This window comes from Taeniopygia guttata, chromosome 1A (assembly GCF_048771995.1).
Source record: "Taeniopygia guttata chromosome 1A, bTaeGut7.mat, whole genome shotgun sequence".
Taxonomy (NCBI): domain Eukaryota; kingdom Metazoa; phylum Chordata; class Aves; order Passeriformes; family Estrildidae; genus Taeniopygia; species Taeniopygia guttata.
In genome coordinates this window covers 52,430,026-52,447,180 of record NC_133025.1, presented here as the reverse complement: position 1 = coordinate 52,447,180, position 17,155 = coordinate 52,430,026, and the positions used below count along the sequence as shown (strand labels likewise).

Here is a 17,155-nt window from a genome sequence, read left to right as displayed (position 1 = left end):
ATAATTTAACAAATTTGCCATAAACCCCCTGATATTTTTGCTCAAAAGAGTTAGTTTTCTTCATTCTTTTGCTGCCAGACAGGTCATGTATCTTTTCAGGCCTGAAGAATTTCTATCGGCTATTTAAATGCAAGGCCACAAAGAGAAAGCCAGTCTCAGGCTGCAGCAGGCTGCACTGGGGTGATTCAGGACCAAAGGAGCTGCAGCACATAATTAAACTGTAACTGCACCCTGCTCCAGGCTCTATACACGGCAGTGTAAACTGGCTGCTTTTCCCATCTAAAAGGGGAATATGCACAGCTATCAGAGACACTGTGTGAACACGAATGATGAAAATGGTTATTGAGTGACACTTAAAAAGTTGGGGTTTTTTTCCTACTACTTAGGCAGGGAATTTGACTAAAGATGGCTGCTGGCAGTTCCCTGCTGCCGAGGGAAGAGGATGCATCCCAGCTTCCCAGCTCGAAAAGAAAGGGCAGAGCTGGGCATTGGTCTCCCCTTGGCGCTAATGGCAGCCGCCTTTGCTTTTACTCCCTGCAGCTGGGCTCGGAGCCAAGGGAATTATATACAGCCATGGCTGTGTGCTGAAAGGAGGAGGAGGAGGTAGGGTAATCTTTCCCAAGGCTTCTTGCACCTCTCTCTGATGTTGCCCTCAGCAGCAAGTTTCTCTTCACCTGTGAGACAGCTCACAGTACTAAAATGGGACTGGGGGGATGCTGTGAGCTCATTTTTAGGGCAGCAAAAGAAATCTGGCACAAAGCAGCCATATCCTTGTGTTGGCCCTCAGACAAGGAGGTGATACATCCCCACCCCATGCAGCTGAGCCCCACAAGCAGGGAAAGCCTCTGAGCTGGAGTTGCCGCCAGCTTGTGGGTTTGTGACTGAGCGGGACTGATTTCACAGCACGGGCCCTGCTGGCAGGGTTTGTGTCATGGTGTCAGCAGCCTTACAGTGATTTTTAAACAAGGCTGTGTTGCATTTGATGGGAGAAGAAATATCCTTTAAAAATCTATTGCCAACAAGTGGGTTTTTTGATGGTTTTCAGAGAAGTACCTCAAGGGAGCAGGCTGTGAGGCTTCTTAGGCACAAGTGTGATGTGAATGAGGAAGATGCACACAGGGACGTGCTTGTATTGGTGAAGGAAGCACTGCAGCATGTTCCTGCTGTGAATACGTGGGGAGGGGAATAGCCTGGAGCTGCCACAACACTGCCTGAAAACCACAAACACACAAAGCAACAGTACCTGGGGTCTCATGGCAGGGCCTGGAAATCAGCTCTGAAGGGTTCTCAGCACACCCTTTCTGAGGTTCTGCACGGGTGCCATTGCCCTTTCATTTACATGGCAGTGGAGGGGGTATGTACAGAGGAATATGCACAAGTTTATAGAACTGCGTGGGTTTAAAAAGCATTTTTTCCTGCAGGATGTATTTGGCCATGACCATTTGTTTGTTTATTGGCATCTAGTGCTGAAATTAGGTCATACCAACTTTTATCTTCTATAAACCAGATGGGCAGCTTTCCCAAGATGCAGGGCTCCTGCTTTCCCTTCAAGCCTGCTGCTGAGATGGGCTTTTGCTGGCTGGCAGAATACTGCCTGTGCTGTGCAGGTAGCCTGGTGGCTTTGCGGGGGGGCTTATGGAAAGGAATCTGGAGTCATCTCCATGTCTTTGAAGGTGCTTCTGGCTCTGGCAGTTTGCTGAAGTGAGGCCTGTTTCCCCCTGTTTCTTGTGCATCTCTTCACTCAGTGGGGTTGTTGCCTGTCATAACTTGCAGGCTTGCCTTGTTGTCTTCCATCTATCCCTTCTTTTTCTTGCTTTGACCAGGGGGAGCTCTCTGAGCATGAACTTGTTTCTGCCCGTGTTCACGCCCTTGAAAAATAATCTTATGAGGGAGGTCAGTTTATTGTAGCAATACCTAGGGATTTAGGCAAACTCAAGAACTCATATTTCATATTTTGTCCAAGGAAACACATAAGAAGGTGTAACTTTTTCCCTGAAGACCTGTAACAGTTATTCTGCTGAGCCTGGTGCATCCTCTAAAGTCATCATGGGATGTAAGTTATAGCATCCGGGAAGAACAGTGGATTCAAATCAACGTAATGCTGTAGGTATGATCCACTCATCTGACTGGTGGGAATGAATTGAAAACCAAGGAGGAACAGGAGTGGCTGTGTTTGCACTGTGGGGTGACAAAGGTTTGAGCAGCTCAGTAGCTGCTGACTTGCTACATTGGGCTTGTACCATGGAGGAAGAGATTTCAGTAGTGCCTGAGACTCCACCAGTGTGAATGAGGTTGTAGGACTGGGCTTCACAGAGCACCGTTTGATCCTCAATTTAACCAAAGTTCACATGAATGATTGATTTTATACCCAGTAAGATTTCTTCCAAAACCAGCAGGAATACTCGAGGCTATAAGCCTTTGCCAGACTAAGACTTGGAAACTAGTGATTTCTGTGTTTCACTTGATTTTTATTTTTTAATGTATCATGTGATGGGGGGTAGAATATCCCGAGGACCTTTGTTTTGCACACAGAAGTGTTTCAGCCTCTGTAGTTTAAAAGCAAAAAAAAAAAAAAAAACCAAAAAACACCCCACCAAAAAAACAAACCCAAAAACAAACCAAAAAATGAAGCTAGAAAACAACAGCTAAGTTTGAAAGCAAGAAAGGATTTTCTTGCTAAATATCCTCAGACCAAGCATATTTTAATACAAATGTTCAAGATCACCATCTGTTGAATGCTGGCACTTTATTTAGATTTATCTGTTGCTAGTTTATATTTTATGCAAAGACAAACAAATGAGCTTTTTTTTTTTTTTTTTTTTTTGCAGAGAGTTGGATTGAACGATGTCTCAATGAAAGTGAAAACAAACGTTATTCCAGTCACACCTCTCTGGGGAATGTTTCTAATGATGAAAGTAAGTAACTTGTCATTCATTTAAACATATCCAAGTGCTCCTTTCTTGCTATATAAGTTGCTACAGCTTGGTTAAGTTTTTAATACTGTGCATTTTAAAGGGTCAACTCACTTGACATACTCAATAGTTTTATTAATTTTTTTTCTGGGATACTTGAATTTTTTAAAAGGAAATAATACTGCTTTTGGTTAAAACAATCAGAAGAATTTGTGTGTCACTGAATAAAGGTTGAATGACCACTAAAATGTGCTGTTAGGATCACCTTAGAAGAAAAACCACCTGTTTTGCTTTTCACTGGTGAGCACCATGTGGTCAAAATATGGAAAAAAACGTGTTGTTTTCAATACATCAAAACATAAAGTTAAAATCTTTCCATTAACAATGAAACAATTGTGAGATTAAAAAAATCACTTACTAAAACATGATATTATTTTCTTTTCAGAGAGAGAAAACATTTATCACTCTAGCTGATTTTAAATCAGCTATTTTTTTTCTTTTCTAGTGATAGTAATTTTAGAGCTTGATTTTTAAACAATAACAGGTAATCAAAATGATTTCAAAGTAGTTTAAAATAACCAATTCGTTTGTTTTTAAAATTGCAAGACAATTTCTAGCCTCCCATTTAGTTTTCCCTGTTTATGCAATTTCTATTCTGCTTAATTTGCCTAAAGCAAAATACTCTTCATGTAACTTTTCATCTCAGGAATACATATATTCCCATTACAAGATATTAATGCAGATGGAATTCTTTAATCCAGTAACTGGTAATTTGCATTTCATAAATATATGTTTTAAAAGTGTATTTTAAATAGCTTCATTGCTGCAGTTCCCTTTTACTTGTTTTTTTTGCATTTTAAGATAATTAGTTATTTTGTCATCGCGGTAAAACTACATGCCTTGTAGCACAACGTTGTAATCGATCATGAAATTTGCTGTATTGAGGCCTTACTCTCTAAAATTTGTCTAGGGATATCTTCTGAGGGAATATGTCTGAAGGGGAAGGAAGATGTTAGTAGAAAAATGGTATTTATTCACGACTCCCAAGCTAAGAATTATAGACAAGAACCTTTAAAAACAGACAATAAAACTGGGAGAGGTTTGGGGTTTTCTGTTTTTAAAAAATAAGGAATAGAAATTAATTTATCTTGAAAAAATTATAGCAGATTATAGTGAAAATACAAACAGCAGCTTGTAATTTTGAATTTCATGAGAACCTGTGAGATACACAAAGTTCATTTCACTCTGATGCTACTGAGAAAGTGGTGGAAGGAATCTGTAATGAATGAGATGTGTCTTCAGACTCTTCATTGGGTCAGAATTCAGGATTGTTAAATGTGCTTTAAGTATGAGCATGAGAAACTTCCACATAGCTGGGGCTAGTAAAATGAGGACCAGTGTGGTTTACAAGAGCAGGTGTTTCAGGCAGTGGCTTTGAGAAAATGGGATGGTGGCTCACTCTGGTTTTATGTTCTGGAAATAAGGGGCAAGCAATGATAATGAAAGGCAGTGAATTTAGAACTGATAAAACAAATACATAAATGAATTTGTTCCTCTATTTGTGTGCAGAAGACATTGTCACAGCATATAATGGAAAACCAAATGAGAGGCAGAGTTGATTTTATCTATCTTCCTTCTTAATAGCCAGTTCTTCCAGATGCTTCCTTTGCACTGATTACCAGCATTTCTGCAGTGCAGATAAGAGAATTAATCCACCTGAAAAGTCATCCTTGTTTTGAGGGGGAAGTGAGGGAGGGGAGAAGGTGAAGAGGAAGCAGTAGGAAAGGAAAATAAACCACAGCAATAGTCTCTGAAATCCAGAGCAATCTAGAAGTTTCACCGTAGAAATCATTGTTCTATGTGCTCCTTTCTAGTCCTTGAGTTCTTTCTAATATTTTTCTAACACCACCCAAAAACCAACCAGAAATTTCCAAACCGTCATGTCATTCTTTGTCCAGCCTCTGTCATACATTTACAAACAAAGCAGGAGGCAAAATGTTTTGAGAAAACCCACATAACCCTATTTGAATTCTTCAGCATGGTGGTCAAATTGCTGTTGTCAGTATAGGTCCAGCTCTCATCTGCAACCAAAAGAAAGCCTAAACCACCTTTCTCTTGACTAGTTTTTTGTCTCTACATACATGAGGCAACTGTTGCCTGAACTACCAGGGAAAATGTGGGTTTGGTTTTCAGTTGGGGTGCGTTTTTCTTTTTGGTCTTTGCTGTACTGAAGATTGAGAACTTGTGCAGAGAACCGATAATGTTCTTACTGGGCATAATGCTTGCTCTTGTGACTTTTTTTCCTGGATGATTTTAAAGTTCATAGGGTTTTAGTACAGGAGTAATAGTTTTACTGGTCTCCTTTTCTGCAGCTGAAGTATGCTACAGAACCACAGAACCACAGTTCAGGTCACAGGAGTCCTTTGCAATCTTCCATTCTTATCCAGATACCCCTCTTGAAACTGCATTGCACGGGGAAAGGAAGTGATGACTCACAGCCATGGATTCACATCATCTCTGTGCTTCCTGGGGTGCTTCTTACCTTTTTGGAACATTTTATGACCTCTTCCAAACCACAGTCTTTACATTCTAATATAAAAATTATCACTACATTTTATTTCACTTTCCAGCTTTTAAAACACATTTCCTCCTGCCACTTCCATATTCCACATTAGTCAAAAGATTCACAGGAAAAGAGACTGGTACAATCTTGTAGTCAGTAATAAAAAAAACCCCAAAAAACTCCATAACATTTTCTGTGTACTGTGCATTAAACCAGATTATCCAAATTGAAATAGAGGTCTGGAAGAACACAAATAAAGGCTTATGAGTTTCAACTTCAGTTCCGTGGGGAAAGAATCATGAAGTTTCTTGATGAAGTGGAAGGGTTGCTTGTCCAAATTTTCTTGCCTATTTAGAAATATGAATGTGTAGACTTCCTATGAGATAAAATATTCAGACTACTTTTTATGCTTCAAAAGTGGTGCTCAAAATCCATGTTCATACTGGCTGTAATGACTTCCCAACAGCTTTTCTTTTGTTTGAACTAAACCTCTTATTTTTCCATTAAAAAAAAAAAGAAATTTAAAAAAGAGCTACTTGTTTCCACTGAAGTTTTCCTTGGAGAAAATTATTTCTTTTTCAGTTATACCTACTCAGTGGAAACTATGCTCCCATGCTTCTCAGAGGATTTTAAAAGATCCCACTGCTCTAAAAGCATGGAATACAGGCTAATGAGCCTGAATCTCATTTATGGCTACATCTAAATAAGAGACGCGATAGCTTAGTACTATAATTAAATTTTGGCTAAGGCCAAATCACTTCTGAGAAGAGTCAGAATCTAGCCTGCAGAGGGTACAGAGGAAGAGGATATTCCTCTGAAAAATGTGCAGCTACTAAGGTGAACTAAGGGAAGGATTTTATTTATATAAAGATACAAGCAGTGTGTCAGCTTCTTAGCAGTTTTGAGACACATGCAGTCATCACTGGAAAATACAGGTCTCTCCAATTACCTCCACAGTGAAAAGAAGAACTTAGTTCCACTTTAGTTATGATAAACAGACTAACACCAACACGTTACAAAAAAGATGTGTCTGCTTCAGGTTGTTCCACTCCCTGCATTCAAGGCAGCAGGCTCAAAGCTGCTGAGCACAGCTCCTATAGTGTCTCTGTGTCTTGCACCAAGAAGAAAGAAATCCCTTGAGCTGTACCTAGAATCAGACATCAAAAGTTATAGGATCCCAGTGACAGCTCTGGGAAAGCCACAAAGATATAAACACTCACAAGATGCAAGCAGGGCTCTACTTGAGTGGCTTTGAAACAGAAGTTTGGAAGTAAGATGGAGTGCTTAGCAAAAGAACTTCCATGAAGTTAGCAAAAGAACTTTCATGGAGTTGGATCCTCTGATATCTCTGTGAGCCAACAAATACTGTTTTTCTAGAACATCATTGATTCCTGGTTTTATTATGTTCGAAGGCCGCTTCTATGCTGAGACTTTTACTTGCAGTTGTCTAAGCTATTATCTGCATTCAGTTTGGGATGAGTATCAGGGTTTCCACATAATCAGGCACATTTCCTTGGGATGCTTCTACTGGCAGTGGTATGAGCACACTACATGAGTTTCTCCCAGGTGTGAACCCCTGCAACTGTGAATTGAACAAGATTTTCTCTTGTGACTTCAAGACCTCTTGGATTTGTCACAGAAGAATTGTCATGTCTCTTCTTTGACAGTGCCTTGAAGCAGGACTTCTTTTCATTGACTTTATTTCCTTTTCCTACAAAATAGGTTGGATTTCAAAAGTATTGAATTTTAAAAGGTATGACTTTATTTTAATCTACAGTGTTGTTTTTATGTGAATTGATAAAATGACAGGCCAGAAAGTAAGAAATGCTGTTTTCCCTTCCCTCTTTCGTGGTAGACAAAGTGATCTGGAATCAGACCTGAGTCAAGAGTTAAACATTCTCTGTTTGATATGGACACCATTAAGTGCCCTGCTGAGAGCTAAAATATAAACTATAAAGCTATTTATTATTTTCTGCTAGTCAGTCATCTGATGAGATTATATTGTTAAACTAGACAAGGTAGAATTAAGAGCTTTTATATGTAATACCAAAAGTTTGTATTTCTAGGTCCCGTCTATTCCTGTACCATCTCCAACCCCTTCCATCTTTTTAATAGAAAAGTGAAAGTTTGGCTGGCAGCTGGTTCATTGACAGAAAACAAAAAGTTGCACTATTTTCCTGTACTGAGCATTTACTTCGGGGTGACAAGCACTAACTCTGTGAAAAAATTTAGCTTTGTTTAAAATCCAGTTGTTCAATGGAAATTAATACTTAAAGAAATTTTCTGAGTTACAGTTGAAGCCCATCCTTCTCCTTTTTGGTTTTAAGGGACGCTCAGGGCAGGATGCTGAGGGGTCTTTAAGAAGGATCCCCAGGAAGCAAACATAACTGAGGAGGGAGGCACAATGTTAGTTTGTGTCATTAAAACAAGTTCTCAGGGAGGATTTGAGTGGGAGGAGCTGGGTGCAGCTGGTGTGAAGCGTGTCCGAGGGCAGGTTAGGTAAAGCACCTGCTCACCGCGGTTCATTCTTAATGCAAGTGAAAAACAGCTGGGGGCGGGGGCATGGAAAGGGTGTGGAGATGCTGTGTAACTTAGATATTGATTTGCAGTTTGATGTCTGGCACGTATCCAGAGGGGAGTTCAGCCACGTTAGCGCAGGTGGAAGCCATCCCACGCAGGTCCTCGGGCGTGCGGGGCGGCAGCCACGGCCCCGCGGCGTTCAGCCCCGTGTGAGTGCGGGTTTGCTGCACGCCGACCGCCCGGTTAGGAGAAACAAACGAAACCCACAATTTAAAAGTGATTTGAGATGCGTATGTTGGTCCTGTGCGCTGAATAAAAGCGGCCCTGAAAGGCAGGGAGGGAGTGTGCGGCCCAATAATTAGGGGCCCATTGTGATGCAGACGCGGGGGGGCTGCGGAATGGGATTTCCCGGCGCTCAGGGGAGCGGCCGCGGGATGAAGGATGCTCGGCTGGCACAGCTTCCCGTGGGTAAGGCAGGAAAGCCTGGGGGACGAGGGCTGGCGCAGAACCTTCCGAGCCGGGGTGTTATTTGTGTGCGTGGGTTCCCGGCACGGCGCAAAAGCCTCCCAGGAGGGTCCGATGTGCGCAGGAGATAGCGCGGCTCCCGTAAGATCCCGCTCCTAAAGGCTCGCTTAAATTGCTTCTCAAAGTTAATTACATGAAGAAATGCGACTTGCAGCGTGGTGTACAGGTTTACCCCATTATTTAGATATCAAAGCCATCTATGCTGAATGCTTTCATCGGGGACAAAGCTGTTAAAATCTCAAAATGTGTTTGATGCAACACTGTTTCCTAAAGAATAACATTCTGGAGCTGCTGATTGTGCTCCACTCAGCTTTCACCCAGGAGTATTTTATATGTTTAACAAAACACGATTTAGTCAGAATTATTCTATACATATTTCTAAGTTGTTTCAAAAGAACAAATGCCTACTAGGAAGACTCCAATAGTTGAAATTTTAATTACCTTTTTCTTTATTCATCTTTTATCCAAATTTTTTGAAAGTCAACAAATCAGAATTGCCTTGGAAACAGTTAATGGGGAAAGTTATCAGAGAAATCACCTGAAAATGAATAAAATATATTACAGAACATACACTTCTTCTAATTCAGAATTAATCACTGTAAATTTATAAACATCTAATATTTACCTTCTGTTAGGATCAAACAATGGATGGACCCCATTAATTTAAATGTCTTATCTAATATAAAACTTGTGTAAGGCAACAGTTCCCTTACAGCAAATGAAACTGTTTACATGTTCTCACATACAGGTAGAGATTTAAGAGTTGCTTTTTTTCCCCTATAAATTTATCCTTTTTAATGTAAATATTCCTAGGTACCACTCTGCTCCTGCTATCAGTGATATTTGCAGGGTTTACTGCCTTAAGCAGTATCTACAGATGGTAGTATAGGGAACATCATTATTTACATTTCCAAAATTTAGTAAAAATCATGAGAAAGCTTTGGCACTTGAGCACATTTTAATTGTTTTTAAAACTATCTTAATTAGTTTTATAAAAATTCTTACAATTCAAAAATCATTTCTTTTCAAAAAACAGTTCATGAATTCCTGAGAAATTCCTGATGAAATTACATAGCTTTTTTTTGTTTGTTTCTTAACAGATGAGGAAAAAGAAAATAATAGAGCATCAAAACCACATTCAACTCCAGCTACACTGCAATGGTAAGATGACTTTTAAAAGATCAAGAAAATCTATTAGTGTTTTTTCCTAATGCGTTTTCCAGATGAAGGAACAGAGCCTTTGGCCATCTTAGAGTTCTAAAGATCCTTTCGCTGTAAGTGTTTCATGTGCCCATTTGTAACCTGCACTGCATTTCTCAACAAATGTCTTACAGGATATGTTTGAACAGAGGGAACTTCTTTAAAAGTTTAGAAAATCTACTTAATTTATTTATTTGCCACCTTGCCAGCTGATTATTTGTGGTTTGTCACTGTTGTTACATTTATTGCAAAAAGAAAACTAGTACTGAGATTTTTTTTTTCCAAGTCACATTTGTTTCAATGTCTGATGAAGCCCACCCACACCAACTGTTTTACTGACATGAGATCTCTGTAATTTAAGGTAGAAGACAACAAAAGGAAAGAGGTTTGATTTATTTGTCAAAATCCCTTTGCAAAGTTAGTGAGGAGAAAAAAGGAAGGGTAATTAGGAAAAGAGAGAGCATAGTTTGAGAGTTAGCTTGCAGTGCTATAAAAATAAATAAGTGCTGTTCCCTTTGTGATTTGCAGCAGTATTTTAGTCTGCATGTTCTGTAATATGTACCTCTAATTCTGACATCCCTTGCTATAGGTCATCTCTTAGACTTCTGTTGACTTTTGTCTCAATTTAGGTTTTTAATTATTGTTTAGATTTCTTAATATTGTAAGTCATCAAGTATCTTTTGAGAGGTTCCATATATCTGGCAGAACGGAACTGTCTTACATAGAAACATCTGAACATGCTTATCTGAAAGTCTATAGTCTTTAGCTTGTTTTAAGCCTTTTTAAAGAAAGGCCTTTACTTTATCCATAAGTACCTGAAGTACTTCTTGTACATTCTGGATGAAAAGATAAGATTATTGGTAAAAAATATGAGTTTTTCAAAACAAAATGTTAGCAAACTTCTTTCTCTGCTTCTGTCAGTCTCTTGGGAGATTTCACTGAAAAAAAAAGAAACAGAAAAGAATAATTAATTCAGTGTATTTTACTAAATTTTTCTGCCTGTGAAATACATGACTGTGAAACATGCAAAAAGATGATTTGGATTATTTCTTCTATATTTGCTTTTTAAAGTTAATTGGTGAGGCTTTTAGACTAAGAAACCTCAAGACTTGTGGGTTGATTTTGAATAGGTTGCTGCCAGTATACAGAAACTTACTGACACTTTCAATGCAAATAATGAGATGGGCAAATATAAATAAAGGCATTTAGTTTAGAGCTATTGTTTCTTTGTACCTATTTGTATCAGAAAAGTCCTGTTTTTCAGAAGTTCAAGAAAAGTGAAGGACTTTTTCTTTAACAGACACCCAAGAAAGGGAGTATCTACAGACAGAGAGACAATTATTAAAATAATAATGAAACGTCATAGTGGTAATGTATTATTTTTCATTATTCACTCCCACAGCTTCAACACAGTTCAAACAGGACAATAAAGAACTATCTAGCTAAAATAAAATAGCAAGCAGGTCTTACCAGTCCCAGATTCAGAGCAGTGTTTATTTTGCAGTGAAGTCAGTTAAGAGCCTTTTCCACAGGACAAATAATGTTGTAGCCAAGAAGCCAGCATTAATTAGAACATCCAGTGATACTGTTCCCAACAGAAAACATGCAAATACTGTAAACAGTCTTTTGCCAAATACTTTCAAGCTTCATCAGTCATAAAGGTTAGTAAATCCCTAAACTCCTGGGATATTGAGCCCTGCTGGAATGTAGTGTGCACACTAATGCTCATTCAGCTGTGTTTGCAGTAGAATCCTATAATTTTCGTTCTGAAAAGGCTGCTTGCAGCTTCTTCCCTTCTCTCTTGCTAGTGTACTGGCTTACTACCTGTCTGTTTAATCATGTTCCTTACGTGTTGAAGTAGGTCAAATATTCTCCGCTCTTTTTTTGGAGCATCTGCAATTTCCTCCATTCATCTTCCACCCAAAATTCCATAAGTTAACAGAAAGCAAAGAAGTTTCATGTTTAAAATCTTCAGCTGCTGTCAAACTGAATTATACAACTGGCTGAATTTATTAACAGGCATGTAGGTAAAAAGTTTCCCAATTTATGAGCCATACCTATAGATCAGTTTTCTGGTAGTTTCCATATGCTTTTCAACATATGTACTGCAGCTTTGGATTGGTATTTCCTGGAGAAATTGATATACTAAATAAAATGAGAAGCTCAAAAGTTAGGGTCAAACTGCTAAAGTAGCATGCTTATTTTGGGTGAAGATGTGCAGTTTCCACTGTTCTGGAAAGTCAGACACATTAGCACTGGGTTATTTGTACTGCAGTAGCACCCAGGTTGCTAAACTGTTGTGATCAGCACTGCAGAATTGCTGCTCAGAGCACTTCCTGGAGGTGTAGCTTTACATGCTGGACAGTTTTGCTTGCTCAGGTGTGGTGGTTAAACCTCAGCCAACAAGTGAGTACAACTCAGCTGCTCACTCACTCCTTCCCCTTCCTGCCCTCGCTTGGGATGGGGAGGAGAGTTGGAAAAAGGTAAAACCCATAGGCTGAGGTAAGAACAGATGAATAATTAAAGTAAAATAAGACAATAGTAAGAAGAGTAGTAGAGTTAATGAAAAGGAAAAAGAGTAATAAAATCCAAGAAAAACCAAGTGATGCACAATGCAGTTGCTCATCACCCACTGACCAAGACCCAGCTTGTCCCTGAACAGTGATCAGCACCTCACAGCCAACTCCCCCCACATTATTTACTGGTTATGATGTTCTGGAGACTGGAGAGTCCTTGACTTGGGTAAGCACAACTTAACAGCACCTGAAAGTGTTATCAACATTATTCTCATACTAAACCCAAATCACAGTGCTCAGCCAAAAGCAGGACATCAGGTTTCACACCAAGTATTTGCATGCTCAGGGAAAATTAAAAAACATATCTGTGTGTTCCTTGGGCAAGCAGGTGTCCTGTCTTCTAACAGCGATTTCTGGGCTGGATTCAAGAGGTGGAATTGGTGGGGTAAATGTTGTTTTCAGGATACAGTGCCAAACTGCCCTTGTTCTGGTAAATGGAAACCTCACAGTGGTCCGCAGCATCTGGTGTCTGCCAAGTAAAAACTGGTCATGTTTTTACTGTTAGATGCTACTACCATTTAGAGCTAGTGAAGGCGACGGAGTGTCAAAAATTAGAAACTGAGGAAATGTCAGGTGGAAAAGAAAGAAGAGGAAGAAAGCAGTAGGGAAAGCATAACTAAGACATAAGGGAAGTAAGTACATTTTGTCACTGGTTCATTCATATTGCCATCAGCTTTATTAGTTATTCCTTGTCTGGAATCTTGCTGTAAAAAGCAAATTTTATCAATCCCATGGAGAGATATCCTTAATGTTTTTGCCTCTCCAAAGGTGAAATATGTTGAACATTTTAAATGTGGAGGATGGAGAACAGCTGAAGAAGCCAAGAATTGTGACTGGATGACTGTCAGCCTGGCTAAATAGCCTTTTCCTGGAAACAGGAATGATGCTTTTGTTTTGTTTCCTTGATGACACAAAATGAAGTGAAAGGCCTGGTAAATGTAGCATTACTGCCAAATACATCATAATTGAGGAAACTGCCAAATACATCATAATTTGGGGAACTACACAAGCTAGAGTTTAACTGCTAAAGCATGAATATAGCAATACCTGGTATTCTGGGCTTATCTCATGTTCCTGTGCTCATTATCATCTGTAAAGTTATAGCTTGGCTCTAAATGTTCATGTTTATTTCAGAGGTGAACTGGTTGACCAAGGTGTAAGTGTGAAACTTTGTTTTACTTCATTTTGGGGTGTGTGTGTGTGTTTACTTCCCCAAACACAGAATTATTCAAAGTACAGACCACCTACCCCCACGCAATTTGCTGGCTTACAGTGTAGGTACTCTGAATAATAACAGTATTTTGATGCTAAAGTCAACAAAACTATTCTATTTTCTGCAACATTTATAAAAATAATTTTAAAAGAGCAAGGTAAAGCGTAGTGTGGGAATGGATTCTCCCCAGATTTGTACTTCCTTATATGTTGTTATACTCCATAAAAATTAATCTGTTCTAGAATCTATGTGATTAGCAGTGTTTAATATCACAGTTGTTCTGTAGTCTTGAGATATAAAAATAAATCTGTAACAACACTGCAGATGTGACTCTGATATAGAATAATCTCATTTAATCTAGAACTATGTAGGTGTATATGGAGGAAAGCAGTAATACGAACAGATAAAATTGTCATTCCTGTGGAAGGATTAGGGGCTTTATTTCTATACTGTAGTGGTACAAAAGGTCTCATTGTGAGCTACTGGATTTCTCATGGCTTTATTGTAACACTATATAAAATGTTTATATATATAAGTATATTTTATAACTGATAATGATTTGTTAGGTGGGAGATTGCATTCATTATTTTTCTACAATACTGTAGAATGAAGCTGGATTCAAAATATGATAAAGTTGTTAAATAAAAGACAGGAAAATAAAAGAAGTGGAGCAAGATGGGTTTTTGATCATTAAAAAAAAAGTTCAGGTATAATGGGGCATTGTTCAGTGTCAGACTAATGACTCTCTGTGAAAGAGAGGAGAAAAAGAGAAAAATTCATCAGATATGAAGAGAAATAATTAACTGCTTTTCTTTCTGTCCTGTCTTGGTCACGGAAGCTGACATTCCAATTAGCAGCTATAGTATACAAACGAACTCTCCAGGTTTTGAAAGGAGGTTTTGTTAGAGCCCTATGAAATTGAGGAAAGATGCCATGATGATATTTCTGTAGAAACCAGGGAAGAATAGATGTTGCCCATACAAACTGATTCCATTCATCTAGCAGGATATCTTATTAAAATAGTTTGCAGTCACAAATGATCACGATAACTGAAATAGAAGGTAGGTCCTGAAAAAGGCAATGATGGAGAGAAACAAGATATTTGGAAGGTGTTCTGCTGCTAACAAATGGCAGGGAATTATTTGATGTAAAACTGGAGTTTTTTGAGAATACATATTTATTTTTTAATACAATTAAGAGGACGTTACACCGAACTTTTTCCCTTACCCAGCAAGGCAGATAAGTGCACATGTGACAGTAAATGTCTATGACCGACACACGATTAATTATGGTTTAATGTTAAGTGTATGTAAATATCTCTTGAACATTTTTGGGTCAGCAATCATAAAAATGACATTTCAAAGGAGTGTTTCCTCTAATCTATAGATTTGTAATGAGACCAGTTTGGAGATTTAAAAATTAAGCATATGCCTGCTCATATATTTGACATATCATTTAAAATTTTATAGATGTATTTTCATGTATGAAAAAAAAAGGATAGTTTCTAAAAGGTAGAAGAGAATGTTATTTTACTGGGATTTTTCCAGCATTGTATCCAGATTGTGGTTTCTTTTTGTTTTTTCACTTTGCCCATAAACAATACCAAGAAAATATTGCAAAATAAGGTTTTGTGGATACTCTTGAGTAGTAGTAAATTATTTGCTTTAACTATACCTGCTTCCTCAAGGTAAGCAATTTTGCAGCTGGACAGGAGTGAAAAGAGTCTAATGAACCAAAGGTGATGTGTTTTGTAAAGAAGGAGAGAATGCTTCACTTCAGGGAATATTTATTGTTTCATAGTTTTACATATATTTGTTTACTGCAGGATGCTTTTAGGGTATAACAGATTGCTGGAAACTCACAGTCTGTGGTTTTCATAACAAGTGCGAACCAAATTAAGCAAGTTAAGTATTATGGGAATTATTTGGAAGGAGCACTTAGGAACAAAGCAGGCAATATTTAGTAGACAAGAGGAAGTCAGAATATTTGGTCTTAAAAGATGAAGCTTTGTATACTGTTTACCATACAGGACATCCAACATACTTGCAGTTCTCTCTGTTTGGTATTTGCTTTTTAAGGCTGGAGGAGAACTATGAGATTGCAGAAGGTGTTTGCATTCCTCGAAGTGCTCTCTACATGCATTACTTGGACTTTTGTGAGAAAAATGACACACAACCTGTTAATGCTGCCAGCTTTGGGAAGGTAAGTCTAAACTGCTGTATGACACCTTAATATCTCACCTGGTTCAGGTGAGTTTGTACTACTGAAAAGAACTAAATCTTTTACTGTTAGAGACAGGTGTATGAATGAAATCTCTTTGTGTATTCATGTTATTGGAAAAAGGCTAAGATTTTAAGTATTTTGATGGTTGGAATAATTTCTAACCATGGCTAGGCTGACATCCAGAGTATGTCAGTCCCAAGCCTAGCTGATGGTGGTATGGTACAAAAAAATGGGCAGTTAAAATTGAATTGGAATTTGAATATAAGCCAGTGTAAATGCATCTGCATCATGACCTGCGCTGCTTAAACAAAGGTATAATTTTTAAAAACAGAAGGGTAAAATTGAATTCTGGAGCATGTCTGGGTTGTTCTTGTAAGCATAATATGGAGATCCTTGAATTAATGATATCAAATAATGTGGCAAATTCTCATGGTGCAGTAAAATTCCTCCAGATGTGAAAGTCTAGAAAACTTCTTTTCGTGTGCACTGCAGGTACAGGCTGCCAAGCTATCCAAGTTATCTTCTCACTGTGATTCCTCGTGCTTCCCTTTCCAATCCTGCTCTAGTAAGAGCCAGTCTGGTTAACTCCAGATTCACAGTGGAGATGCACTCCTAGCACAGACATAGCTGTGCATCATCTGGGTGTGAGCAGTAAAGCTCTACACTGGTAGCAGGTATTAATAGCTGGCTAGAAGGATATATAAAGTTTGTATTTTGGATTTGCTTGTTAGGTGATATTTTCCTCTCAGTGAAAAACAGGATAATATTTAAAACTGAAATTCTACCATAGAATGTGTCACAGGCCTTTAAAACCTGTAGGCTGTGAAAAAAAACAAAGTGTAGAGTTTGCCAATGTTTTTGAAATGCTTGCAAGCATGAATCTGAAGCCCATTGTCCCGCAAGCTGTTCTCTTTTAGTGTTTGCAACATTTGTTCTATAGAATTTCTGGGTATTCAAAGAAAGAAAAATGTTTCTAGGGTAAGTGCCTGTGTAAAGAGTAGGTGAAGGATGTATTTAATGAGGTGACATTTTCTATAGTGCATCTTTAGGTCAGGCAGTTTGAAAAGGAAAATAAAATGTACTGTGTTGTAACATTACCATGTTTGTTGTGTCTTGAAGACCTGCATAACTCAGTGGATTCTGTGTCAGGTTTGTTTAAATACACTGTGGAATTGTGAATGAAGTTGTTCATTGTACACATTATTGCTACCTAGTGATAAGTATAGTGGCAACAAGTAATTTAGGAACAGTGAAAATAAGAAACAGATTTCATGCAGGCTCACACATTTGGAACATGGCTCAAATTTACACCATGCTACTTCTGCTGCTGCTAAAAACTTCTGTCAATTGTAAGGCATAAATATTGCAGAATTTTTCCATCGGAACATAAATTTATCAGGATTTCCACCATTTATCAGTATGT

At 38.4% G+C, this 17,155-nt stretch overlaps 1 protein-coding gene across 5 annotated transcripts in view; it reads left to right on the top strand.

Annotated features, from left to right (window-relative positions):
• RFX4 (regulatory factor X4) overlaps positions 1–17,155 on the top strand; it is an 85,841-nt gene that overhangs the window by 16,731 nt on the left and 51,955 nt on the right. For 3 of the 5 annotated variants that reach the window (XM_072923458.1, XM_030263144.4, XM_072923459.1), the window contains exons 2-4: positions 2,829–2,915; positions 9,621–9,681; positions 15,559–15,711. In XM_072923458.1, coding sequence (XP_072779559.1) covers positions 9,679–9,681; positions 15,559–15,711 — 156 coding nt within the window. In that variant the 5' untranslated portion in view covers positions 2,829–2,915; positions 9,621–9,678. The remainder of the gene's footprint in view (positions 1–2,828; positions 2,916–9,620; positions 9,682–15,558; positions 15,712–17,155) is intronic. The other 2 variants (XM_030263143.4, XM_012569179.5) reach the window with 1 other exon arrangement.